At 42.5% G+C, this 17393-nt stretch overlaps 1 protein-coding gene across 1 annotated transcript in view; it reads right to left on the bottom strand.

Moving 5' to 3' along the window:
- Positions 1-991: 991 nt before the first annotated feature.
- ZFHX2 (zinc finger homeobox 2) overlaps positions 992-17393 on the bottom strand; it is a 527257-nt gene continuing 510855 nt past the window's right edge. The window contains exons 10-12 of the mRNA XM_078640613.1: positions 14551-14701; positions 7707-7717; positions 992-7142 (exon numbers count right to left, since the gene is read on the bottom strand). Coding sequence (XP_078496739.1) covers positions 6235-7142; positions 7707-7717; positions 14551-14701 — 1070 coding nt within the window. The 3' untranslated portion in view covers positions 992-6234. The remainder of the gene's footprint in view (positions 7143-7706; positions 7718-14550; positions 14702-17393) is intronic.

Genomic DNA, 17393 nt, shown 5'->3' with positions numbered 1-17393 from the left:
CCAAGACCTGGAACACCCTCCCTCGCCACATACGGCAGACCCAAGACCTACTCACCCCTTAGAAGACACCTCAAGGCCTGGATCTTCGAGCTGTAGCAGCACCCCCCCCCCTTTGGTACCCTCACGGGTAAGTAGCGCGCTCTACAAGTACTCTGATTGATTGAAGACTTAAACCTTGACGACTATCTGCTGCGGAACGATTTTGGGAGCAGAAACAGTACCTCATTATTGACTTCGACCAGTTGCGGTATGGAGTTGTCTTGTGTTTGGGGGTGTTAGCCTCATGGTTCCATATTGCCTTTGGGTTCATATGAGCGAAGTCGCAGGCCTTGGAGTTATGATCTGACCCCAGGCACCATAAACAGACTTTGTGAAGGTCTGCAAGAGACATCGGTTTGCAACAGTCCTTACACTTTTGAAACCCTGTTGTATTAGGAGTTTACATTTTCCCTTGCCCACTGGATAATTTTGAAAAAAGTGCTTGGTCAAAAGACCAGGAAAAAGCTACTGATCTACGTCCGGAGGCACGGAAAGAAAAGGACTGATGTCACTTCTGGAGGGGAACAGTGTCAGCATGGGGCTGTACAATTCCACCTACCAGTGCACAGGAAAACTGCTTTTAAGTTTCTGGATTCCAGTCTGACACCTGGAGAATATTCAGAAAGGTGAGGTACCTGCAGCCAAAAGTATCCATCGGAAATATATATTTCAGCATCATTCTACATTGTGATATTTATGTTAAAGTGCTCCAACTCTCTTTTGGTATTCAACTTATGACACACTTCTCTACACAGCAAATATGCATATTCTGGTGCAGTTAATATTTCAGCAACATCCTCCCCATGAACATTCATATTAAAGTTTCCTTAATCTTCAGTGATACACTTAATCCTGCGCTATACTTCCTATTTTCCCTAGCAATTACAACAAACTGTATTCATCCTTTGCAGTGTTATTTGAATTCTGGCACACGATTACAAACAGACACCGATTAGCACTTTTCTTTTGGTTTGTAGTTTTTTCCATTTTAAACCTTTATACACAAGTCATTCTGAGCGACACATACAGCTTCTTCCTCTTAAACATGCAACAAAGTAAAACAGGGATTATTTCTCTTTACATAGGAACAGAAAAGCAAGGAGAAAATAAAGGTTCATGGGAAGGTATTACAGAGATACTTGGCGAGTAGAAATGATATAATGAATTAGGAATTCTTAAGTGAGGGGAGTCGTGCTCGATGAAGGAAGACTTGGGTGTGGGTAGGCTCTATTAGGACAATTGGGTCCATATCCTTACAGGAGCTAGGTTCTGCCTTTACCCGGTAACGATCTAGATACAATAAAAACATCAAATTGCTTAAAATAGCAGGGAGTGAGACTAGCCTTCTCCAAATAAGAGCTGGGCCCCGTATTCTAAATGCTGTGAAAGTTTAAGACCGGCTAGGCCAGGGACACTATGTGTCCTCTGGATGAGGATTGATAGGCTCCATTTTTTCAGTGGGAGCTGGGACCTAAGTGCTGTATAATCTGCAAGGTCTGTTATAAACTATGCCCTTTCTAAACTTGGGTGGGGAATACAGGCATAATTTAGATGTCGGCTCTGGTCAGCAAACGAGGGAAAATCATTTTTGTTCATATTTTAAGACTGGCAACAATTAAGAGTTAAGTACCAACTGAGTTCACTCCCTATATTCAGTGTTACATGTTACTGCCAGGTACAAGTATGTTGTAAATAGGAGTAACCATAGGAAATATGCATATAACATGCACAATAATAGATTTTACCCTTATGCCCCATTGTTAGAACTCTGAGCTAAAATGTGAGGGGGTGGAGAGGTACAGGATTCGGAGGCTCAATGACAATTCTGAACAAATATTATACGGGCTGGGAGTTTTTGAAGTTTTTGTGCAGTGCCACTGTCTAAAAAGGTGGCTAGAGTTTCCTTTATACTTTGAGAGAACGCTACAGGGCACACCTCTGCCACACAGAGGCTGTTTAAAGTAATCTGTATAATGGGAAAGGCTCTGAACGGCTCACTCAGCCTTTGTCATCAGGAACGCTATTTTCTTTATATTGTTAAGATATGTGCAAGGTTGAACCTTTGTCTAGTATGAGCAGACAGTAGAGGGAGAGGTGTGGCACAGTGGCCAGAGCAGTTGACTCCAGAGCGTGGGGCTCATGGTTCAATCCATGGCAGCAGCTCAGCATCATGTGACTCTGGGCAATAGCTCACTTAATCTCCCTGACGGCCCCCAGCACCTTGAAACCATGAAGGGTGATATGTTCGTGCTTTACAAATAGGAATTATTATTCTTATTTGCCCATATTTGAGATTTGGACATGAGATCGGGTTAGTCATTGATCCAAAGGCAGAAGAAGCAATGTTCTGTTTTGAACACAGACTGACCCGGGAGGAGTTCCACCCATCACCGAAGGGTGCTGAGCCACATTACTCAGTATAATGGGACTGGCTGTAATAAGTTAGGCTTTTGTTGTGTCAATCTTTTATCTATATCAGCCGCCTTCGTCTATTGCAGTGAACTTAAAATGTAAAGGCAGGCCAACAGGGACAAGGCCCATGTGCTGCGAATATTTGGGGGTTGGAAGGGGGTGTTTTTGTATAAGATGGGAAATAGGTATAGTAGACCGAACAAGGAATACGTTATGAATGTGGTTTTGGGGGATAGTTGTAGAATGTGGGAATCTGCGTATTAGTAATGAGATATAGTAGACAATTATGCAGCAGCTACAATGCAGTGCATTCTTCATATGGGCAAACGCTGCTTTGGTAGGTCCATGTCCTACATCAGTAGGGATAATGGTTCATATTCTGTTTAGGGGAAGGGGTACTGATATGCCAAAGTTTAGAAAGAGCTTAGATGAACATATCTTTTGGTCAACATAGGGGTTCATTACATAACCTGTCTAAGTCTTCGTGCAACGGTTACGGGTGGGGGTGGTGAAATACAGTCTTTTTTATGTAAAGGGGCTTTCATATGCTCAACCCTTCCCCCAAGTCAACACGTGTTATGTGTTTGGGGAACAGATGGAATAGGTTTAGCTATTTTCCAAGGGGGAAGCAACATTTTGTACGGTAAAGAGCTGCCACTGACTCTCAGTATATCTAGAGGAGACATAGGATATGTTCTGTGTGTACAGGTGGGGCTAAGATCATCTCAAAAACTCATATACTGGGACACCATTTATATAAATTAGAAGTAGTTTGGAAAGACCTATGCCTTCATCTGGTGGGGACAATTAATATAGTTTCTATGTACGATGTGGAATATATGCACACAACTTTGATTGGTACAGTTGGTCTATGTATGTGGGAATTAGAAATCGGTCTAGGAATTCGACTGGGGACAGGGGCTTCACCTTCTATGCAAAAGAATGAGGTGTAGAGACGTGGTCGTTTAGCACCCTGATTATAGCGTACACCATTTTACCACTAGGGCCAAAGGACACACTAATGTAAGCCCACCGAAAGTAGATTGTATGCATCTTAAAACAGCCAATGGCAGAGGGCTGTATATAACTGGCCCTGTAGGTCCCAGAAGTATTTATGATACACAGCTTCCCTATGCTTCCTTGCTTTTCCAAGATATACTAATCAAATAAATATTGTACAGTTTTAAGATTCAACAACATACATAAAGGTGATTTTTTTTTGTGCGGGGTAATTTGGCAGAGACACCAGCACATGCGTGTCTAATTGACAAGCAACCCTCCTTGTCCCACAGCACCCGCTCCCTTAGGCTTTGCTTTTTGTAGTGTGCGCGCGTAGCGAGGGAGACTTGATGGGAAACTGGGGCGGGGGAAGAGTAGAGGATGTGCAAGGCGAAACCCATCGTCTGCCGCACACAATTAGTGACAAATGTGCAAGCAAAGAGGAAAAAACTCAGCGGGGGCGATCAGGAAAAGACAGAGGGTGAGTGAGATTTGTGATGAAGAGGGATACGGGGAAAAGATGGAGCAGAGGCTAGAGAAAAGAGGAACAGACTGAATCGAGGCCGGGGTGTTGCAGAATAAAGTGAGAACTAGAGGTAACTAGTTGAAGTAAAGAAGGGATATTAAAAACAAACAAGTAGACGATGAATGTAACCTGAAAGTCATGAAAACAAAAAGGGTGGAGGTTAGGAAGAAAGAGATGGCAGAGACTATGGGAGATTGGAACAAAAATGAGAAGGAAGTGCAGGGGGTACCAGGATGTGTGGAAAAAGAGGCGCCATCAAAAGCAACCAGGATTCTATGAAAAAAAACACAGCAGTATGACTTGCAACATGAATCCTTCCCTCCCTCCCGCCCTAACATAAAAAGCTGCAGGTTTGGAATAGTCGGTTAGGATCACGTTGTGCCTGCCGCCACCATCCCTGCAGAGGAAAAAAAAAGCTTTAGTAGGAAGGGTTGCAGGAGTGGAGTACCTCCCCTGGGAACCCATATCTTTTTTGACATTTTCATTTTGGTTTTTTCGCCAGTTTTTGTTAGTTTTTTGTCATTTTATCCTTTTTCTTTTAAATACAAGTCATCAAAGGTGGGTCCAAGAGTTTATGAGGGGAGGTGTTTGTCCAAGGCTCCCCCCATGCTAGATCACATCCTTTTCAAAAACCCCACCCCGTCAGAATTTTTTTTGAGTGTAAAAAACTGAGGGGGCAAAAACAATAAACAATATATATATTTATATACGAGCGCAAAACTAGTTAGAGAAACAGATCCCGTAGGGTACTTTGAGGTGTTTTTTTCAGGTCTCTTTTTTTTTTTAAGGTTTTCAGGCTCCACTTTTCATCTGTTTTCTTTCATTCTGACACCAAACGGGATCGTTCCTTCTTTAGCTTTGTTTTTTTTCTGTTTTCGTTGTCGTCCTTTTGGATTTCCTTTGAGTTTTCTTCTTTTGGTTGTGTATTAGGAAAAATATTTTTTGCCTTTTACTTTTTTCTTCTAAAATGTTTTTTTGTGTAACTCTCTAAGCTTTGGATTCGACAGAAAACATGTTTTAAAAAAATCTTCCAGCTTTCCCCTTCCTCGTGTAGATGAAGCGACCATACCCTTGTGGTCCCGCCTTGGCGTCAGAGAATAACTTTCTTAAAGCATGAGCTCAATAAAGGGGATGGGCATGCACCCGCCTCACATTCTAAAGGTACAAATTCCCTCCGCCTTTCTCAGGATGAGAGGGATTACTTGCCAGACATCACTTTTTACCATACTTAGAAATCAAATGGAAAAACAATCCCAGGAATCTAATGTTTTCATCTTTTGCTTAAAATCCCTTATTGTTTTTTTTGTTTTTCTTTTATGGAAGAAGTGCTCGCCGCTGGGGGTTTCAACAGAATGAGGAGAGTGCCAGTACACAGAGCCAAAAAATATGTCCTCTAGTATGGCTCACCCCACAGTTACTTTTTTCTCTCTTTTCCATTAGCATCACAGTAGTCCAGAAATCCGGAAGATTTTCTTGTTTGGTTATTATACTTTTGTTTTTTAGGTTTTATGTGTTTTTGAGTTCTTTGTTTCCATTCTTTATTTCTTAAAGCAGTTTTGAGGAGGGGGTTATTTTTTTCGGGTATGGCACCGAGATACAAGTCTAAATGACTCAACATACTTTGGGAAGTTTGGTTTTTTGGCCTTTCTATTGTTTCCTTAAAAGAGTGAACAACAGGTTTCTTTGTGTGTGTAAAAGACAGGAGGAGGAGGAGAGGCAAGACAAAGGAAAAGGGGCAGTGGCACAGAAATAGACAACGAAACAGGGTTACAAAAGGAGTGAGAGACAAAGGATGAGAAATAAATACCAGTGGGTTACAAAGGAAAATAGAGGGTGACAGAGGAAAGCAATGCAAGAGGAAACATTTGACAATGAGACAAAATGAAGGAATAAAACAATGCTATGAGGAGACCAGGTAGACATCTGAATAAAAGGAGACAATGAAAATCAAGAAACAAAAGAATAGTGAAAAAAAAAACAATGGGTGAGAAAGGGTACCTGAAAGACAACTGAAGAGTAGAACAGAAGGAGAGACAAAGGAGAAAAATAAAAGACAAGAAACTAGCCAAAATGTGCGTGAGATACTAATAGTGGGGAAGTAGGGAAAAGAGACGGAGGAGATAAATGAGAAAAGAGGGTAGAGAATGGAAGAAAGATGGAGAGAGAGAGAAACTGGGTTATAGATACAAACACAGGAGAAGAGGTGGAGATGGAAACGGAAAAGGAGAAGGAAATGCTACAGAGATAGATATATGGTTCTACAGAGCTAGGAGCACAGAGGTAGACACTGGGTTCGGGCCGGGGTCCGCATGAGGTATGTTTGCTTCCTCTTTGGCAAATGTGGGGTTATTTTGGCAGAGGGCATGCCGTTTGTGGGCACTGGAGCGTAGGTGCTGGCCTAGGGCCTCGGTGCCGCTCACCAGCACCTGACAGGCCAGGCAGTGGTAGGTACAGACTGGAACCCGCAAGGGTGGTGGAGCAGCGCCTTGTGGGAAGCAGGCCTCATCCTGGTGTGCTGCTGCCTGTCCCTCGTCGTCAAATGCCTGCTTGCACCGCCGACATAGGTATCTGTGTGCTACGTCCACAGTGGAGACCCCAGTGCCTTGCAGGAGCAGCACATCTTCACTACTTGTCTGTGTTGCCTCCTCCACCTCAGGTGGTGGGTCTCTGGGAGCCGGCGGAGTGGGCTTTTGAGGCTTTGGTTCCTCTGGTGATGTCAAAGAGTTGGGCAGCAGGCCAATAAGGGTTTGAGGTATTACTGGATTCATGGGGAAGAGGCCCTTCTTCATACCATACAGCTGTTGGAAGTAGGCCCCTTGGACCTGGGGGCTAAACATGGGTGGCGTTCCTGACAGCGGGAATGGCAGAAACTGCCCCCCCACAAGTGGTGGAGCACCCCCCCCACTGGTGATGGCTGCCTGGAGTGTCTTGAGGGATTTTGGCATGGCCAAGTTGGAGAGAATGGGGCTATCCGGAGGGTTCTTCTGTGGCAGGCTGGGCTGGGGTGAGTTGCCGGCCTGGGCATCCTTTTCTGTACGGTGCACCAGACTGACCTCACTGGTTGCAGCTTGATCCAATGCTTTATTTGGAGGGCCCTGATGGTTGAGGGCAGGCAGGACAGCTGGAGAAACAGGAGTAGCAATGCCAAGAATACTGGAAGCCGAGCCTGTTTACGAATAGAAACAGACAGTCATTAGAGAACACCAGAAAAACCTTTCAGCCTTTGATTTGCAAAACTAGCCCAACCATGCCTCCCCAGCCATTTCTGCTGCCCTCTGTCCAACTTTGCAATCCCAATACCCTGCAGAAAGGGGTGTGTGTGTATGCATGTGTGTATTTATGTACCAAGAGTGCAATGAATATTTTATCTCTCCCGATCAAGGTTTACAAAGGGAAACATACATTTGTCCGACCCTTCAATTATTAAGGCGTTCCCATGGCAAATCGTGCCATGGGAACGCCTGGCCACCCACATTTAAAGTGCCTCACACTTTAGTAGCTCTTTGAAGCAGCCAACAAGTGATATGATCCAATTTCCTAAATTGTAAATAAATGATAATAAAGGTCTGCAAATTCAATTAGGAGACTTAGTTTCAGAAGCTGCAGGACCCATCTATCCTTGAGGCCCTTAGGGTACGTGGATAAACACATGAACCAATATAGGTTAGGTCTACAGCTACTTGATCTAAGGCCCGGGACTTTTAGGTCATAAGAGGTGAGGTGGACTTACAGTTATCGGGCCTGCAGGTGAAAAGACAAACATGGGCCGTGAGCACTAAATACATGTAATTCCAAAACAATGAGAGTGGCCAGCTGTGCTTGCAGAGAAAGGAGCAAGAGGCAGTTGAGGAATGTTTACTGTATTCTCTAGGAATAGGCTGGGTATACAGTTCTTGTGAAATGCAAGAACAGTGTTTCAGTAGCCTATGTCGATAAACAATTGAACTAAGATAGGCAAGGTTACAGCCCCTTGATCCGAGGACCAGTGGAATAGGGATACGTAGATCATAAATAAGGGGTTGGTGGGCAACAGGGTAATTAACAAACATGGGTCGTGAGCGTTATACAATGCTAGAGACCGATTGGGATTGCCGCAAAAGGGTCAAGTGGGATGGAAATGAAAATATGTGTTGTGGTCAGTAGGAATAGTTTGAGCATACAGCTCTTGACCCAAGGTCACAAACATAAAAGCATAAACCTAAGTCACCTGGGCTAAAAGGTCTGCATGTGAATAGGTAGACCTGAATCGTAGGAAATTCTTTGGACTTTAGGAGGGTTTTGAATTTACAGCAAGATGAGGTTAGAAAGTCTAATTGCCTTTTTGTTTATAATGGGCCCAGAACCCATTCTACAAAGGGCAAAGCAGCTACTGCTGCATCACTAACGACTATTTCCCTTTATGATATCTGTAAAATGGCCACTTGTAGGTCAGTTCATACCTTTACAAGACAATATTGTTCTGATACCGTTTCCAAAAGAGGGACCAACTAAACATCCTTAGGAAAACTCTCTGCAAAGTAAAGTTTTTTTTTTCTTTGTCAAATTGTCCTTTTTAATAGGAATTGGCTTGCTACTCCATTTATTGTGGATCCCAGGAGGAGAAAGGGGGGGAGGGGGTTACTTACCTGTAATCCTATTTCTCATTCAGGGGAAGTCTTCTTTGTACTTGTGAACACACACCCTATGTCCCTGGAGATTAGACAGACATGCACTATTTATCTAGCATACTCCTTCAATTCCATAAAAAGGGGAGCAGTCACTCTCTGGGCCATAATAGGGTACTGGTGGAATGCCCTTTCCATAAAGCAGCAGTGCCAGTTTTCCAGCCTTCTCAGGCTGGAGGCTATGTGGTTGAATTGTTCCTTTCTCGCATTTTTCCTTTAAAATTAAAAAAAAGATTTGTAAGAGTTTTTGTGTTACATATTAAAACCGTGAATATCTCTGATTTAAGGTATCGCTTGGCTCCTGTCCTTGGTAAATGGCGGCTTTTCATTGGTCAGTAGGCTTAGTAGTTCCTCCTTTGAACCGCCTTGTCTCTTCTTCTAACCTCACATGAAGACACCCCCTGTTACATGTGTTGTTAATCCGTAGGTTTTAACTACAGCCTCAAGGAACTATTTTCTTAAACTAGACTGGCAGTGGTTACTTTACTCATTAGCACATCTCACATTTATATGAGACCGTCTATAAAGTTCCCTTTATCAGCTCCACACAGAGTACAACCTAATCCAGAATTAATATACTAATTCTTTTGTCACATTTCAAAGCTACTATTTGTATATATGGATATTGCATTTTGGATGTACTTGTGGTACTGTCTTACATGCAATGCATTATGGGTAGGGTGGATTTACCATATCTTCTACAGGGCGCAGTACCATATGTGACCAAAAGAGGTCCCATGGGACCTCTTTTTGCCACATACTGTACTGCGCCCTGCAACATGGTCATGTAAAAAACATAGGTATTTATAATGCCAATGACTCCAACTTTGCAGGGTGCAGTATTATCTGTGGCCAAAAGAGGTCCCATGGGACCTCTTTTGGCCACATATGGTACTGCAACATGATTAGGATAACACATTTGCATTTCTTATGCCAATAACTCCAACAAATGCAAGACTGTTGGCATTGAAAATTACTTTGTTTTTTATCATTGGGAATAGTGCTATGCAAATATAATAACTCCGCTGCAAATAAAACAAAAGTTAACTTTCCGCTAATCTTTTTAATTGACTCACGTTTCTGTCCTTTGTAAATGGTGGCTTTTCATTGGTTAATAGGCGTGGTAGTCCCTCCTTAGAATCACCTGCTCTCTTCCTCTAATCTCCCATGAAGACACGTCCTGTTACATGTGTTGTTACTCCCTAGGTTTTTGATTACAACCCCAGAGCACTATTTTCTTGAAGGACTTCAGGCAGGAAACACACTTGGTCCTAAACAAGGCTGGGAGTGGTTACTTTACTCACTAGCACATCTCACATTGATATGAGACCTTCTATAAAGTTCCCATCATCAGCTCCACACAGATTACAACCTAATCCGGAATTAATATAATAATTTTTTTGTCACATTTCAAAGCTACTAATTGTATAGATGGGCAAAGCTATTTGAATGTACTTGTGGTACTGTCTTCTATGTAATGCTTTATGGGTAGGGTGGATTTACCATATCTTCTGCTGGGTGCAGTACTGTATGTGACCAAAAGAGGTCCCATAGGACCTCTTTTGGCCACATACCGTACTGCATCTTGCAACATGGCTAGGTAAAAAACATTGGCATGTATAATGCCAATAACTCCAACTTTGCAGGGTGCAGTGCTATATGAGACCAAAAGAGGTCCGATGGTACTAAAGCCTGCAACATTATAATTTATAATGCCACTAATTCCAACTTTGCAGGGTACAGTACTATATGTGGCCAAAAGAGGTCTCATGGGACCTATTTTGGACACATATGGTACCGCACCCTGCAACATGTCCAGGTAAAAAGCATTGGCATTTATAATGCCAATAACTCCAACTCTAACAAATGCTAGGCCAATTGCATTTCCAATGCAATAGATCTCTCATTTGTTAAAGTTAGAGCTGTTGTCGCTGAAAATGACAATGTTTTTTACTTTTGCTTTTTTATATCATTGGCAATAGTGCTATGCAAATATAATAACTCTACTGCAAATAAAAAACGAAAGTAAAAAACATTGTTTTTTTCAATGCCAACAGCTCTAACTTTAACAAATGCGAGACTTATTGCATTGCAAATGCTTGTTTAAATTGGATGTGTGTGTATATATAAAGATTGCAAATAAGTAAATATTCCATCTGAGACTTGTAAGTCAGGTCATCACGGATGGCTAAGGCTTGGAGGTATAGGATTTAGGGCCCTGTTGCGAACTTCTGGACCTTCACTTTTTGTGTCACTTGTATTTAATCAGTGACTTTCTGTTTTTCAAACTGGCTTCTTCTTGAAAAAATTAAATGAACTTTGGCTAACATAGCCTGCAACAGACTTTCAAAAGCTTTGCTTTGGTTGCTTTTTAAAACTGAAATATTTTATATATTCACATTAAGATTACACAGAAGTAAGTATTCCGTCTGTCTTGTAAGCACAGTTATTCCCTCAAGGATGATCTGTGCTTAGTGCTATGGGATTCAGAGTCCTGTGGTAAACATTCAGGGGCATATTAGCAAGGGCATTTACGCCGCTTTAGCGGCACTTTCTGCCGCTAAAGCGGCGATATTATTATCGCCCAATTAACAAGCTGTCGCTAACAGCTGTTAGCGACAGCTTTCTGGCTTACAGCGACCGTTTCCCTTGCCACTTTGCATGTCATCAGCAATAAATATCGCTGACATGCAAAGTAGGCTTGCCCCACGAAAACAACAGGAATCCACTCGCAAACACACCTAACACCTATCAGCAATGCGATCCTGGTACCCGGTTAGCGATGATGAAAGTTGCGCTAACCGCTGTTATCACAGGTTTTTTACACCTGCTTAAAACCTGACTTGTCCATTCAACTCAATGGTGGGGTGGATTGTGTGGCTGAGACCACCATGGCCTATCAGCAACCACCCCCCTAACGCTGGGTCATTATCGCTGTAATTCATGCGATAATCCCGCTTTTCAACTCTATCGCTGGGTTTTCCATCGCCGTGGAGATAGCCGCTGCTAATGACGTGCTATCTCAGCGATGGAATCCAGCAATAGCCGGCGATGTAAAAATACTCGCTAAGCGCGCTTTGCGATATTTATCGCAAAGCGTTGCTAATATGCCCTGTAGACCTATCCAAGATAGGCTCAGTTTATATCTCCCAGTTCTGGTAACCATACAGCAAGCATGTAAACTGCAATGACCAATGATAAATTGGGATTGCAGCACCTGGAAATGAGAATAGTCAGACCTCGATTGTCAGATAGAGGCTAGACAGGAGGACATATTGCTGCATATGAACATCAGTCATCAAGGACAGATTGGGTTTACAAGCAAGCAGATCCAGAATGAATAGAAAGGCCTATGTTAACAGGAGTCATCTGTACTCGTACTTTCTGTATCTCTTACTTCAAAACTTAACAGACAATCTTAGTTAATCTTGGCTAGACTGACCTCACAGTTTAGAGGTCCTTTAGGTAAACATGAAGATCAAATTTATCAGCGATATGCTTGCTTCCAGCTCAGGTCCTACATCAATGAGCCTCTAGGCCATTACCTGAACCTAGGGCAGCAGTGGAATTACAACTCCTGGTGCGACGAAAAGTAGGAAAACAGACCCAAATTCAAGTGGATGAGATTACTCTCAAAACGTGTATATCTGCTAGTATTTCATTATTGTGTTGATTGACTTTATTAATGTCATCAATGTTCCCTATTATGTCTACTTAATATTGCGCTTATCTGCTGTCAGTAGTATAAATGCTGCTATTTTAGTTGACCTCTGAGCAGAATTTGTGAGTGCTGGCCATAAGCTTGATATCAACGTGCTCCTTGATGTAGATAGCTAAGGTACAGTCTTGAACTGATTTGTTTTATATCTTGCTAGCAGAATTCAAAGAACAGCCTTTGGTTCATTTACTTCTCCAGCTAGCATTTCTAGCTGCAGGGTGCCTCAGTACGCTGCTATATCGCCATACTTGTTTAACCTGGACATTCGTGGAGAAGTGTGGCTCAACGGTTAGAGCAGGCAGACCACGATGCAGAGCTCTGGCTAGGGGCTAGGGACCAGGGTTCGATTCCCGCCTTGGCGGGTCTCGGGCTCATTAATTCCCCTGACCGGTTATTCTCGCCTCAGTGCCTATTCTGATCATGGGTCCTGCGCTGCGACTCTGGGCAATAGCTTGCTTAGTCTCCACAACGGCCCCCACAGCGCGAGGGATGCCTGGTCTGCACCATGGGGGTGCCCAGGAGTGGACACTTCACAGGGAAAGCCAGGAAGGGTTCCCTTGCGGTATTCGTACAAGCGCCGGGAAACCCACTGCGGGTAGCTGTGCGCTATACAAGTACAAAAACATTTACATTCGGCCATTTGCAGCACTTGTTTGTTGACAGTCTTTATCTGCACTCATAAACTGGCAAAACAACTTTGGTTCAGATAGAGTAATCTCAACTCTGATGATCTTTCCTTATTAACACCGTCTTTCGTTAGCCGGGGGAGGATTGAGACCCACAGAGAAAACCGAGATTTCAATCACTGGAGAAAATACCACTTTCTGGAAACCCTTCTCTTTAGCCTTTACCCTAAACCATCAGACACAGTTAGCTCTTGGTGTTAAATACAAAGCTTCCTTACTGATGGTCAATCAGTTCAATGCATTTCCTTCTTCCTGCACCTTCTGAGGAAAGTTATTCCTACTCTCCCTTGCAGCCTTCTACAGCTAGATGACATTTATTGACTCCACTCAACTATTTTATTGGCATCTATTTAGGCATTACATCATCCTTGCTTGACTGCCTCTAGTCCATCCAAAATCAAGCTCCTCACTTGGTGTTAGCAATACCCCGGTTCTTAAGCCCACTTGGAGCCTGAAAGCTCTGGATTGACTTCCCATTAAGGCATGTGCCACCTTCAAGGCACTGTGCTTTGTTCACCATTGCATTTTCAGCACAGTCCCTAGATTCATTGGTAACTGTTTATCAGACACTTCCTGTCAAGATCACTTTGTTCCTCCATAATGCTTGGGGAGGCTGTGTCTTTTGGTTTCTTGCCTCCTCAATGTGGAATACTATGCCCCTGAACCTAGAAACATCTCCTATTTGCACTTTAGGAAGGAACTGAAAAACTCTTTCTTCTGTCAACATTTAAAATAATTATCATATGCTCATTGCTGTTTTAACTGAACTTTCATCACCAAGAGACCCTTCAACTGGTAGTGTGCTTGGTAAGACATCAATAACATGACAATATGCAATATTTTAATTTATAACAAAACTCAGCAACTTATTTTTTTTAAGTAGATGTAAGTGGGTGGTATATTTACAGACAGCACCAGGAATCAAAGGATATAGGGTAATTACAGCTTCTAGATCTAAATGCTTTAGGTAAAGTACAGCCCAAAGTAATCATGGATTATTGCAGTTACAGTATATGATTGCGAGTGCCGGAGCCATGAAAGTTTTTCAGGTAACCAAAGATTACGTAAATGAATACTATTTAGATTCACTGCATGTTATGATGCTTCTTTAAGTGCTCTCCTCATGGTGCAGACACTCCACTTAATTAATGTTATCATTCTACTGGCACGACCGAAAGGAAAGGGCATTACTATGAACCCTTCTGGAACTAGAGGTGGCCCTCAGTTACATGGAGGGATGAAAATCCACAGCTGTGCTGCCTTTATGGAAAATGCACAACCAACTTGTTGACCATAAAGAAAGACAGAGATCCTGGCAAGTTTTGAATGAGTGGAACACAGTGCAAGTGGATAATATAGCTTGAAGGAATGAATTGTCTGCCTTTGTCATGACAGGTCATTCAGAAAACAAATTAAGAAAGGAGAATTGATGACCCTATTTAGAATTTAAAAAAAGAAGTGGTGAACCAATATGTCTTGCCTTTACCGTGTTGAGTGATAAGCTACTGGCTTGTTTGTAAAGCATAGTGAAAAATAGAGATGGTCGGCAGAGTGTTGCATACAGGTACATCGATATCCTTCCTGGAATATTTTCTTTTATTGATTAAAACCTGTTCGTAACCTGTTGAAGGAGGCCGTCCATTTTGAAATTCATTTCCTGAAAGAAAAGCATTCCAAGATGGCCGCTAGTACATGTATCATAATGTAACAAAGCATGAATACAAATCATAATGCATAGGTGGCAATTTTAGCTTTTTTTTAAAAAAAAACTTTCATTTACCTTTCTAAGATGACCAATAAACAGCCATTTTCGGACATTAAATCAAATTATGTTTCTAATCACAGGGTTACTGTTTTGTAAAGGAGAGTGGCCCAGTAGTAGAAACTCACCAAAAACAAGAATAAAGTACATAGTGGGCAGTGGTGGGGTAGTAAAAGCAAGAAGCTGGTGGTATTGGAATACAACGAACAGGGAGGAGTGGCAGAGCAACAAAGGAACTGGTAGGGGAAAACCAAATCAAAGGAAGAGCAGGGAGAGGTAGCAGGGCAATGGAGGAACTAATGGGCAGAGAAAAAGCAATGATACATTGAGGGTGGGAGAACAATGGAGAAAGTGGGGCAGAGTGAAAGCGACATTAAGTGAAACATTAGTGTGAGCAACTTTAAGGAGCATGGAGGGGTTGCAGAGCAATTGAGGAACCGGGGGTGAAGCAACAGTGACAGTGGAAAGAGGGGGCAAAAATTTAAAACATAACAAGGACACAAGGGAGAGAGAGGGAAAGAATGCATTCCGATGGGGGTCTGAAAGAAAAATAAAAAAAGTAGCTCCCTGATTGTAAGCAGTGGAATGATAGAAGACATCCCATCAGAAACATGATAAAACTGCTATCCTCCAGGGGAGAGACAAGCCAGAGAAGATGAAGGAAATCAATTGAATAAGTAAGGAAAAGAGCTTGACAAGAAAGCCAATCAATGATGAGCAATGGATTGGCCGAAGGCCATTTCTAAGTATCAGTACAGTACACAATAGGTCTTTCAACAGCCTACAGCTAAAGCTGTCTGTACCCAAGACTTCAAAAGAAAGCAATCACATTCAAAGCAATCATTTATGTTCAAGATTTCTACAAATCGTATCTGATAGAGTTTGTGACATGGTTTTGATAGCTCATCCGTCCTAATCTATCTACCAACATGCAGCAATTATCCAAAGCCGCAATGAGAACAGTCTCAACTGGATCAAAAATCACCTTGAAGAGAGTTCAAAAACTGATCTGACAAAACCAGCATTGTTCGACAATAACCGTGACTCACTCCAGCAAATGTGTTGGACAGAGCATGTTTGATGGAGGACACTAACTGCCGGGATCTTTGAGGCCCAGAAAATATTTTGAGAGTTAATTCACTACCAGACATTTGAGTTTACACGACAAATGCTTTGCAATATAGAAAAGTTAAGCCTATATCTCATCTGGGATGTTCAACCACAGAATGCTAAAATTTGCTTGTAAAAGTTTGCAGGGAGCCAGTTAGTCTACCTACTAACTGCAACGCAAAGGTGGAAAAGATTTGGCATGTTATTTCACAACCCATTGCCTTTACGGCTATCTCATTCACCAATACTACATTACTGCAATTATCAAACATTATCATGAGTGACTTGACAGATGCTGTTAGGACTCTAATGCCCCCTGCACGATTAACAGGTGTTTACCCCTATCTTTGAGTGCCTGATTGTAAGGGAACTAGTACTCTGACTTTCTTTACGCTAATCTAGCATTTAGGCAGAGGTTTTGGTCTGTCCGTGTCAATGTTAGGTCTAGGACCTGTCCTATGACCCATAAGTGCCCTCATAGTAGGAGGTGGACTACTGTCTATGTGCTTGGTATATCACACTATGTGGTAGTGTGTTTTGGAATCCAGTGTACCCAGACGGTTTTCAGGTGTCAGTTTGAGAGTAGCCTATTGTCCCTCACTTAGTTCAATTATGAAATGAAACCAAGAACTTTGCATGGATGTCCCATATGTATGGCAAACATGTGTGTATCCAGTGCATGTGTAGCACATGAATGGTTTGTAGGTCCCTGTCTTCTGTGAGTCTGAATGCTGGGGCCAGTGGGATCCATTTAGGAAATCCCCGGGTGATCATGGCACAAGATGGAGGATGAGGAGGACTGCTTGGCCAGACAGTGGAAAGAAATTGCCTGCATACTTGTGGTAGGAGGGTGGAGATCAAGACAATGAACTGAGAAGAATGCGGGCAGAACTCACTATAGAAATTCCAAAAAGTTAAATTATTAGCAAAGGACTGCAAATTACTTCTTCGTGATCACTACGGGATTATATGGGTGAAGGGTCGGACTGTAGTTTCTGTACACGGTGGGGATGCTGCTAGGGGTGTCATGCACTTTTGTCTACCTTTTATTGCTACTTCAGGATGGCTGAAAACAGTCATGTATAGATGAGTTACAGTACACTGTGTCCATTGTGTTGCTTGGAGCCAGCCTCATTGCTAGCTGCTCTGACGCTCATTACTTTAAACAAAGACCGTGTCTGGAGAAGAGCATGAAAAAGAAATTTGAAAGAGAACCAAAACAAAATAGTTCTGATCCTGGACCCTACCTGGAAAATCTATAAATGTGTAATCCAAAACCACATCTATTTGTTCCAGTCCTATGGAAGGGGTGCTCCTTAGATTACTCTAAGGACTACTATGCAACAAGGGCTTGTCAGTCTTACTAGAGTTGAGAGAATATAACTAAAACTCAACACTTTCCTTGGAGGATCTGAGGGTCCGCCTAGAAGCCTGACTGCTCAGAGAGGGAAGAAGCGAACCTAGTTCTGCAGGAGAG

The sequence above is a fragment of the Lissotriton helveticus genome, chromosome 5_1, assembly GCF_964261635.1.
Source record: "Lissotriton helveticus chromosome 5_1, aLisHel1.1, whole genome shotgun sequence".
NCBI classification, from domain to species: Eukaryota; Metazoa; Chordata; class Amphibia; order Caudata; family Salamandridae; genus Lissotriton; species Lissotriton helveticus.
Note: the sequence above shows the minus strand (reverse complement) of the source record. Positions and strands in the feature narration are given on the sequence as shown.